The sequence below is a fragment of the Tupaia chinensis genome, unplaced genomic scaffold (genome assembly GCF_000334495.1).
Source record: "Tupaia chinensis unplaced genomic scaffold, TupChi_1.0 Scaffold147433_1, whole genome shotgun sequence".
Classification (NCBI taxonomy): domain Eukaryota; kingdom Metazoa; phylum Chordata; class Mammalia; order Scandentia; family Tupaiidae; genus Tupaia; species Tupaia belangeri.
In genome coordinates this window covers 2,637,422-2,648,651 of record NW_006207284.1, presented here as the reverse complement: position 1 = coordinate 2,648,651, position 11,230 = coordinate 2,637,422, and the positions used below count along the sequence as shown (strand labels likewise).

Genomic DNA, 11,230 nt, shown 5'->3' with positions numbered 1-11,230 from the left:
AGGACTTTTTATTTGTCACTATTAAAAGTCTGAACTTTAAATAGATTCTTGGACTGGTGGTTCATATCCATCAGCTCATTCAACTTTGGCACCCGTCTCATCCCCAGTAGCTTTTCCAGAGCTACTACCTTCACCGTGGAGCTCCATGAGTTTTCCCAATTCAAACTTGGGTTCTTCAGCATTTTTACTTTCCTGACGGAGACAGCATGGAGAGGGTAGTTGGATTGGCAAGCCTTTTCTATGTCTTTTCCGATGCTGTCTGGAGTCAGTTTATTGACCACTTCTTCCTAGTCATTTATCTGCACCTCCTGGGTCATGATTTCCATCATCTTCTTCAGGATTTGGCAGGCATGCTGATACTAGGCGTAAGAGGTCTTCCATATGTGATTGTTGAGTTTTTTAGTAAACCCAACACAAGAGACGAAGCAAATAACCATCGGTAGTCTTGATATCGACATGAGCTTCAGTCATGGACTGCCATTTTTTGACCATGGAACACATTTTGTCACGGGTGAGATCCATGCCATGGAAGTTAGTCAGGCAGTTTTTGCCCTGAACATCCTCAGTAATTAGCTTGAATTTCCTAAATGCGACTTCGTCATTCTGCAGATCTGCAAGGCTCACTTCAAACAGCCCTTCAGGCCATCAGACGCAATTTTGGTTCCTTGAGTCCTGGTAACTAGTGTTTTCCCAATATTTCTTATGTTGAACATAGCAGGTGCTTTCACGTCATACCAATCTTTTTTAGAAAATGGATCAACCACTTTCTTGGCTCCCTTTTTGCTGCCTTTCTTAGGACACTTATTCTCACCAACTGTCATGGTGCTACTAAGAGAGCCAAAGAGCAAGATAGTGATATTTTTATTCAGGTTTAGAGGTGGTCACTTAGGGCCAACTAGTGACATTGTGGTAAGGCAGCTGGATCCCACATGGCCAACTACACAGTTTGAGCTTCAGACCTGGAAGCCTGGAAAACATACCAGGTGTGAGTATGTGCTCAATATCCCAAAAGGAGGGAGAAATGGAGGGGATTGCAGTGCAGCCATCCCACAGTGGGGGATTATTTTATTTTACTTTATTTACTTATTTATTTTAATTTGACCAGAGAGGAACAGAGAGAGAGAGAGAAAGTGAGAAAGCAAGCTGCCAGGTCGGACCCAAACCAGGATCGGCCATGTGGGAGTCCAGCGCCCTTAAACCACCATGCCACCTGCCGTCCCCTTCCACAAACTTCTTAAAATGCCTTCATTTGATTTCATTTATATGAGATAACCTATTCACAGAGATGGTATCAACTAGACATTATCAGAATCTTGGGAAATTGTAGAAATAGAGGGTTATTGTTACATGGATACAGTTTGAGATGATGAAAAAGTTCTAGAAAGAGAGAGGTGACAGTTATATAACATAATGCACTATACATTTAAAATGGTCGAAATGGTAAAATATGTATATTGTATCATAACTTGATTGATTGAGGGATTTTTGCTATTGGGCACATGTTCTCACTGGAGAGACAGAAAGCAAGAAATCACTCCCTAGGGGGATAGCCACACCACAGTCCCTTCTCCATTCTCCTCTCAGGATTTTAGGCACGCAAGCACATGTAGGTGACAGTGTTTCAAACCACCAGGTCTAGGATTCTAACTCTGGTCACATGTGCGACTCCAGCACCTTAACCACAGTACCACCTGCTGACTCCTTATACCACGATTTTTTTTTTAATGGGGTAAAAGTCATTAGTTGTCTTTTTTCTAGCCTAGGGCAAAAATATACTTAGATACGTTCCAATATGCTAGACCAATCTCCTGGTCTTATTTTTCTTTTTATTTTCAGAGGTGGTGATTTCATGATGTTTCTTGGTTACTTATACTGTTCATGCCTTTGATGGTTTCTTTCGCATTTTCCTGAGTGTTAGTTGCTTAGCTGTTCATCATCACTCATTTTGTGTGTTGAAGGATGTGGATAAATTTTTGGGCCTGATGCTTTACCCTTGAATTTTTCCAAACTTGTCTTCCATACTCAATTGGAGTTATGGCAAGAACTCACAAGCTTAGAACTCACAGAATATTTCTTTCCGATATCTATTTTCAATCATTTAAAATGAACCTTTTTTTCTGTCTAAATATTTGATTAATTAAACAACTGAAACACTCTTAATTCTTTCTTTAAGTTTTCCTATAGAGTCATGGGTTCACCAGAGAGAGAGAGAAAGGGGGGAAAGTGAGAAATTCACCCCTTTCCTCCCCTAGGAGGATGGCCACACTGCAGTCCTTCTCCATTTTCTTCTCTGAACCTTGGGTACACACACACACACACACACACACACACACACACACCTACCACGACTGCAAGCTGCAGAATCCAAGACTTGAAGTGTGCAGTTAGTCATGTGGGATCCAGGCGCCTTAACATCCATGCCACCTGCTGGAATTTTTTTTTTTCTTTTTTTGAGATTTTTGCTATAAGGCACATGCGCTCACCAGAGAGACAGAAAGCAAGACATCACCCCCAGGGAGGATGGCCACGCCCTAGTCTCCTTTCCTCCGTTCTCCTCTTGGGACTTTGGGCACACACATACATGCGCCCAAAATGAATTTTAAGCCACCAGGTCCAAGACTCAAACCACAGTTGACTACATGGGTGTTCAATGGTGTAACCACTACCCCATCTACTGGTCTCCACCTGCTGGAATTCTTTTTTTTTTTTTAATTATTTATTTAACTTATTCATTCATTCATTCAGTTTTAACTTGACTAGAGAGATACAGAGAGAGAGAAGGTGAGAGAGCAAGCCACCAGATCCAGGACTCGAACCGTTGTCAGCCATGTGGGAGCACCCAGCACCTTAACCACCACACCACCTGCTGGTCCCTGGAATTCTTAATGGATTTTAGAATGTCATCATTTACAATGAGCTGGGTGTCAGCGTTTGTATGCTGCTTCCCTCCTTCCCCTGAATAAATTAATCTGTTGGAACATACTACAAAATTTTGTAGTTTAAAACAGCACATTATCTTCATCTGTGTCTCAGGAATTTGGGAGATTATGAGTATAGCTGGAAGTTTCTGGCTCAGTCTTTCATGCGGCTGCAGTTAATACATCAGCTGCGGCTGTAGTCATACGAAGGCTCGACAGGTGCTGGAGGTGCATTCACAGGGGACTCACAATATACCAGTTAGTGCTGGTTAACCGCCATAGGAATCTCCTGTAGGACTGTGAGTCTCTTCATGGCATAGGAGTTGACCTCCTCCAGAGCATGTGATCCAAGAGAACAAATAAGGAAGAAGCAAAATGCCTTTTTTGTAAAATGCCTCTTAAAGTGGAGTATTTCAAAGAATTTGTGAAGTATTAACCACTACATGCCCAACACATTATATCTTATGGGTCACAAGTCAGAGAAGTCTTGTTTGTGGGATGATTTTAATTTTGTACTCTTACACAGTGTTTGTATAAATGTGCCTATCTCTTTGCTAATGCAGTTCAGAATCAGTAATTCAACAGAAAAGTTCCTCTTATTTTCTGTTTATTTCTTTTCTGATAGTGCATACATGCACTAAAGAGGGAGGCGCCCTCCGCAAGCTCTCAATATGCCATGATCCCCCTCTCCCAGCCATCTGGTTCCTCAGGATTTCTGCTATAAGCTATAACCCAGCATGTTTTCAAGCTGGCCCAGGGATCTGACCCCTTAGTCAGCCATGCGGCTTCAAGCACTGTAGTTCAGGTCACTGTTGACTGCCATCAAGTCGGGCTGAAACTTGTTTCTTTTCATCACTATAATTTTTTTCCTTTCTTAAAAAAATTGAGCATTTCCTTTTTGCAACATAATCGTGTTTATGAACAGTTCATAGAAGCAGTGTTCAATTTCTTACTTAATTGATATTATTTCAATTCATGTGTATTCAGTGCTGGTTACTATTGGTAATACAAAATAAATGTGTTCCATTTCCTCAAACTCTTGATGAAACTACATGGGCTGTCATTAGAAACTGGCAAGTGTGGTAGGCTATGGTGGACATAGCTCATTTACTAGGAAAAAAGAAATCTTTGAGGGCTAAAGCATTGGAAAAGGCTCTTAGAATGGTGAACTTCAGTTGGGGCCAGGTAGTGGCTGGTAATTAAGATGACTGGATCTAACATGGCTGCCTGCATTGTTCAAGTCCTAGAACTAGTGCCTTTAAAACGTGCCAGGTGCTTGTGCATGTGTACCCAAAGACCCAAGAGGAAATGGAGGAGAAGGGATTGTAATGTAGACATCCCCCTGAAGGGTGCTTTCTCTTTCTCCCTCCCTCTGTGCAAGCAAGTGAATGTCATGCTCTATAACAAATTTTTAAAAAATAGAAGAATGGTGAGTGTCAGCATCTTATGACTTAAGGAGATACTGGAACAGTGGTTAGGTGACTTTTTAAGTCCCCAGTGTAAGAACCAATATCAGAAACCAGGTGTTTTTACTCTGTTCTTTGGCATTGCTTCATCTGTCACTGCCTTTTGGGTGGTAAACATAGCCTTTGTAGTTTTTGGTGGAATTATTTAACTTCATGTTGAAAACTACCCTGGATGTTTCATCTTTAGTTTCTTTTTATTTCAGGCAATGATGAAGTGAAACGTGGTGTCCTGCTGATGCTTTTTGGTGGTGTTCCAAAGACAACAGGGGAAGGGACCTCCCTTCGAGGGGACATAAATGTTTGCATTGTTGGTGACCCAAGTACAGCTAAGAGTCAATTTCTCAAGTAAGTGTTCTTCAGATAGTACAGCAGACAGCAAAATCAGAATGCAGAGTTTTAGGCTTTCTCTTCTTTCAAGAATGTAGTCAGTATGTTTTGTTGGTGTACTGTAATTTGCAAAATAATTTCCCTAGACTTTTTGGACAATTTAACAGTAGTTTATTATAATGATTACAGATAAGATAAAGTAAATGTTACAATGTATGTGTTTTTATTTATTTCTTTTTGTTCCCTTTGGGCAGTTACTTAGATAAAATATTGCTGAAACTATTAAAAAAACATCTTTAAGGTTCTGTTCTTCGTTGTCCTTGCCAGAGTGTATGGGATTGCTCAAGACGGAGCAGGAAGGAGAAAGCGCCTTCCAATGAGACATAGTCACTGCAGTCCCTTCTCCATCCTTTTGGGATTTGGAGTACACACATGTGCCTTTGTGTGTCTGGGGCTGGGATTTGAATTGCAGCTGGGCATGCAGGATCCAGCTACCTTAACCACAAGACTACAAGGCTGTCCATAAGATTCTTAAACCTTAAAAACATGCTTTCTAGGGCCACCAGGTGGAGTAGAGGTTAAGGCACTCCATGGCTGACTGCATACCCACCATGGGCTTGAAAACACTCTGGACACATGAGTATGTGTGCCCAAATTCCTGAGAGGAGACTGGAGGAGGAAGGGATTGTGGTGTGACTATCTCCTCTAGGAGGTGATTTCTCACTTCCTCCTCTGTCTCTCTGTCTTTGGTAAGCACACATGTCCTATAGCAAAAACTAAAAAAGAAAAACAGTTAACTACCCTTGGAGTTCTTATATGAGATAATAAATTCCCATTGTTCAAAAAAGGGAAGGGAAAAAAAAAACACTTTCTAGGGACCAGCAAATAGCGTAATGTATGTCACTAGACTCCCACATGGTTGACTGCGGTTCTTTTTCTTTTTCTTTTTTTTTTCTTTTCTTTTTTTTTTTTGAGAGGTTTCTGTTATAGGGCGGGTGCACTCGCCAGAGAGACGGAAAGCGAAAAATCATCCCCTGGGGGGATGGCCACGCCACAGTCCCTTCTCCTCTGTTCTCCTCTCGGGATCTTGGGCATGCACGCACATGCACCCGGTGTGAGTTTTAAGCCACCGGGTCCAGGACGCGAACCGTAGTCGACTACATGGGAGTCCACCAACATAGCCATTAAGCTAACTGCTGGTCCCATGCAGTTCTTTAAATTCAGGCAGGGCGCATGTGCCTGTATGCCCAAAATCCCAAAAGAAGAATGGAGGAGAATGGATTATGGCATGGCCATCTGCTCCCTAGGGTGAATTCTTGCTTTCTGTTACTCTCTCTCTCTGTCTCTGGCGAGGGCAGGCATCTTATAGGAAAAAAAAAAAAGGAAGTTTCTAAAAGAAGTGTTATATTTTATGCTAACCCTATTGGCATAAATTTAGCTATTTTTGCTCATTTTTAGAAGCTAATAATAAAATCAACAATTTTTAGAAATTATTAAAAAAATATGAGTTACTTTCAAACTTTTAAGAAACTTAGGGCTTGGGACTAACAGATGGCGTAGCAATACGTTGCTGGACTCCATGTGGCTGACCACAGTTTGAGTCCTGGACTGAGTGGCTTGAAACTCATGCAAGGCGTGTGTGCGTGGGTGCCTAAGATTCTGGGAGGAGAACAGAGGAGAAAGGAAAAGAAAAGGAACTTAGAGCTCAAAATACAAACAACTAGTTTTCGAGCACCTGTTATGGTTTTGGTGCTGTATATATATATATATGTGTGTGCAGTGCCTATCCTAGCAGCACCCAGATAGGAATGTGATATCCTTTTTTAAGGTAAGCGAATAAAATCTCTCACCAACAGTTATGCTCTCTGCTGGCCCCCATTTTGACCATTTTTAGGTATTTAGTTCAGAGGCATTAAGTATATTCACATTGTGCAGTTATACCACTGCCCTCCAGAAATTTTTAATTTTCCCAAACTGAAATTTTGAACCCATTGAACCATAACTCCTCTTCTCCCCTCTTATATCCCCTAGAAACTACCATCTGGGTGACTGACTCCTAGATACCTCACATACATGGAGTCAAACAGTATTCATCTCTTTGTGTCTAGCTTATTTCGCTTAGCATAACATCTTTGAGGTTTATCTGTGCCGTTGCATATGTGAGAATGGCCTTTTAAGGCTGAATAATCCTTATCATATGTATACACTACATTTTGTTTATCCATTAATCCAGTCCATCAATGGGCGTTTGGGTTGTTTCCACCTTTTGGCTGGTGTGAATAAAGCTACTATGAACTTTGGTGTGCCCACTACCTATTTGAGTCCCTACTTTAAATTCTTTTAGGTAGCTCTTAAAGTTGTGTGTGTTGTGAAGTATATGATATGTAACTTTTTAATTTTGCACATGGATATTCAGTTGTCCTAACAAACTATTCTTTTCCCCATTGTAGTCCATTATTTTATGTCTGAGGCCAGTGCCACACTCTTGATTACTAAAGCTTCATGTTAAGCTTGGTTTCGTGTGAATGTGCATGTGTGTGCATTTTGGTTTTAGTTTTGGTTTTGCTAGAGAACGTGAGCACTAGATGAAGGGAGAGAGAGGAAGCACTCCCCCCAGTGGGGCATGGTCATGCCTTTTCTCCATCCTGTTGGGATTATAGGCATGTTTTTCAAGCTCCCGGGGCCAGGGTTCAAACCACACAATCAGCCACATGAGATCCTGCTTCCTTAACTACCAGCCCATGGGGCCAACCCTGTATTAGTTTTGAAACTGGGAAGTGTGAGTTCTCCACTTCTGTTCTTGTTTCATGCTCTTTTAGCTATTCTGGATTTCTTGAGTTTTCACATAAATTTTTGGATCAACTTGTCAGCTTTCACAAAGAAGTCAGCTGGGATTTTCAATAAGATTGCATTGAATCTCTAGGTCAAGTTAGTTGTATTGGCATTTAGTATTGTAAGTCTTCCAGTTCACAAATATGTAATGTCTCCCAGTTTATGTGGATCATCTTTAAATTCTTTCAGCGATGTTTCCCAGTTTTCAGAGTGTAAGTTTGCATGTTTTAAAACTTACTCCTAAATGTTTTGTTCTTTTTCATCCTGATGTAAATGGAATTGTTCGTTTTATTTTCGAATTTATGCAAGTGTAGAGAAATTTTGGGGTTTTATTTTTAGAGGTTTTTGCTATAGGGTGCATATGCACACTGGAGAGAGACAGAGATGGTGAGAGGAAAAATAAGAAGTCACTTCCCAGGAGGTAGTCACACCGCAACCTTATTTCCCTGCATCTCCTCCCAGGATCTTGGGCACACACACACACATGCACCCGCTGTGATTTTCAAGCCACTGGGTCCAGGACTCAAATCATGGTCGGCCACGTGAGAGTCCAGGGATAAAACCACCATGCCACCTACTGGCCCCCTGATTTTTTTTTTTTTTTTTTTTTTTACATTTTATTTTGCACCCTTGATCAACTTACTCTAATAATGTCTGGTAAGCACTATTTAGTAAATGTCATAGGATTTTATATATAAGATCATGTATCTACAAGTAATGATAGTTCGAGTACTTTTCTTTTCCAAGATGGGTGCCTTTTTCCTTTCTTGACTGTCCTGGTCAGATCCTTCAGCATAGTATCAGGTAGAAGTGGCAAGAGTGTTTCTCATGATAGGACATAGGCCTTCAGCCCTTTCTCTTACTGTTAGTTGTACCTTTAGTTAGATGTCTTTAATCAGGTTAAAGAAAAACCCTTTGTCAGGTTGAGTAAAGCCTGTTCATTCCTAGTTTGTTGAGTTTTAATTTTATTTATTTTAGTTTTTGTTATAGGACTTGTGAGCTGATCTAAGAGAGAAATCACCCCTGGGGCGTAGGGGATGGCTACACCATAATCTCTTTTATTTTCTCGGGAATTTTGGGCAGGCATGCATATGTGCCGCACGTAATTTTTAAGCCACTGGGTCTGGGACTTGCACCACGTAAGGATCCAATGCCTTAACCACTACACCCACTGGTGGCCCTCCTATAGAATTTTTATTATGAAAGCGTGTTGAATTTTGTCAAATGTTTTTTTCTACGTCTTTTTGGGTAGTCATGGTTTTATCTTTTATTAGTAAGGCATATTGGTTCATTTTCAGATGTTAGGCCAATTTTGTACTTATAGAATGAATTCCACATCTAGTTTAATCTTTTTTTTTTCTGGGCCTTTTAATAGATTATCATTACAAAAATTGTTATTAAATGCCTCCTTTAAAATTTATGTTTCTGTCAAATACTAAGATCATCGGGACCAGCAGATGGCATAATGGTTATATCGCTGAACTCCCACATAGTTGACCGCAGTTCGAGTACTGGACCCTGGTGGCTTAAAACTCATGTTGGGACCAACAATTGGTATAATGGCTATGTTGCTGGACTTCCATGTAGTCGACCGCTGTTCAAGTCCCAGTCCTGGCAGCTTAAACTCAGGCTGGGCAAGTGTGCATTTGTGCACAAGATCCTAAGAGAAAAATGGAGAAGAGATTGCAGCATGGCCATCCCCTCTGAGGGGGTGATTAAAAGAAAAAAAAAAAACTCATGCTGGGCACATGCGCATGTATACATTTCCAAAATCCTTTTTTTTTTTTTTGAAAAGTTTTTGCTATAGGGCATGTGCAGTCTCCAGAGAGACAGAAAGCAAGAAGTCACCCTCCGGGGGAATGGCCACATCCCAATCCCTTCTCCTCCATTCTCCTCTTGGGATCTTGGGCACGCACGCACATGCACTCAGCATCAGTTTAAGCCACCGGGTCTGGGACTTGAACCACAGTTGACTATGTGGGAGTCCAGCAACATAGCCATTACGCCAACTGTTGGTCCTAATGTCCAAAATCCTGAGAGGACAATGGAGGAGAAGGAATTGCAGTGTGGCCATCCCCCCGAGGGGTGATTATTCGCTTTCTGTCTATGTCTCTTTGGCAAGCACTAATGTACCCTATAGCAAAAATCTCTCTAAAAAAAAAAAAGATCATCTTCCATTTGACAGGAATGGATTTAGATCCATTTAAAAACCGTAAGGCCAGCAGGTGGCATGGTGGATAAGGCAGCTGGATTCCACATAGCCAACTGTGTGGTTTGAATCCTAGACATGACAGCTTGAAAAACATGCCAGACAGCTATGCGCACATGCCCAAAATTCCGAGAAGATGTGGAAGAGAAAGGATTGTGGTACAGTTAACTCCCCCAATTCCCATTCCTCTTCGCAGGGATGCTTTCTCACTTTCTCTGGCTGTCACTCTCCTCAGCAAACACATGTGCCCAATAGCATTTGTTTTTTTTGGTTTTTTTGTTTTTTTTTTAAGAAAAATTTAAATTTAAACTTCATTGACATAGCCCCAGACAGCTGATATTCCTGCAAAGGATGCTTATAGTCGTGTATTAACGAGTCTTTATCTGATCATTTAACAGGCATGTGGAGGAGTTCAGCCCCAGAGCTGTCTACACCAGTGGCAAAGCATCCAGTGCTGCTGGCCTAACAGCAGCTGTTGTGAGAGATGAAGAATCTCATGAGTTTGTCATTGAGGCTGGAGCTCTGATGTTGGCTGATAACGTAAGGACATTTTACACTTCGGGATGTAAAGAAATCAGAATACCCTTACACTATCAGTAGAAGCAAGTTTGTATCAGAAAGATGTTCTTCTAAAGCAGTAAATAATTTCTAGTTTTATTAACCTAGGATGTAATTGGGATCATCATCATCAATCAGCATTTTCTGAGCTTTTCTAGAATGTGTTACCTGGCCTGTGCATGTGTGGTTGCTGTGATAAGTACTTGCTAGCATTTTGTTTCCTTTTCAGACCATGACAGCATCATGAACAGGCCTAGTCATAAGTTACATGGTGAACTTTATGTTAACCACTTCCATCCGTGAATGCATATAAGTCGCAGGTTTACCTGTTTATATTCATGATGGTCCGTCATCACCCTACCGTCTCCTGTAGTGACCCAGAATGGCTTGACCTTGAAGATTGCACCATGTTCCCACATTCTTTATAGTAAATGTTTATTTTAAGTTTTGCTCTTAGTCCTGAGTGAGTCGAGTGTGTATTTCTTTCTAGCTCTGCAATCTATTGAACTGTATTGTCTAATAGAGGAAATTGGGAATTCTTACTTATCCAGCTTCCACTTGTTTAGAGAATGGGAAAGTCTCTGTGATGGCGAACTTTGTCAGTTGACTTGTCCTTTTATATCTCAGAGGCAGCTTCTTAGGCTAGATTTGTTTGGTTACAGGGTGTGTGTTGTATTGATGAATTTGATAAGATGGACGTGCGGGATCAGGTTGCCATTCATGAAGCTATGGAACAGCAGACCATATCCATCACTAAAGCAGGAGTGAAGGTATGTGTGTCCACGGCTGACCACTGCATCAGGCCTTCTGATCAGTGTAACACAGAGAATTTCACCTTGATCAAATTCTCATTACTTCAGCAAGTAATGCTGTTTAATAAAAATACAACCTCTGAGAAGTATTTTTTCCAAATGGTAGGT

The 11,230-nt window shown here is 41.1% G+C and overlaps 1 protein-coding gene across 1 annotated transcript in view; it reads left to right on the top strand.

Moving 5' to 3' along the window:
• The window catches only part of MCM6 (minichromosome maintenance complex component 6), a 42,500-nt gene that overhangs the window by 12,174 nt on the left and 19,096 nt on the right, over positions 1-11,230 (top strand). Inside the window, exons 9-11 of the mRNA XM_006169727.2 lie at positions 4,588-4,729; positions 10,151-10,292; positions 10,973-11,080. Coding sequence (XP_006169789.1) covers positions 4,588-4,729; positions 10,151-10,292; positions 10,973-11,080 — 392 coding nt within the window. The remainder of the gene's footprint in view (positions 1-4,587; positions 4,730-10,150; positions 10,293-10,972; positions 11,081-11,230) is intronic.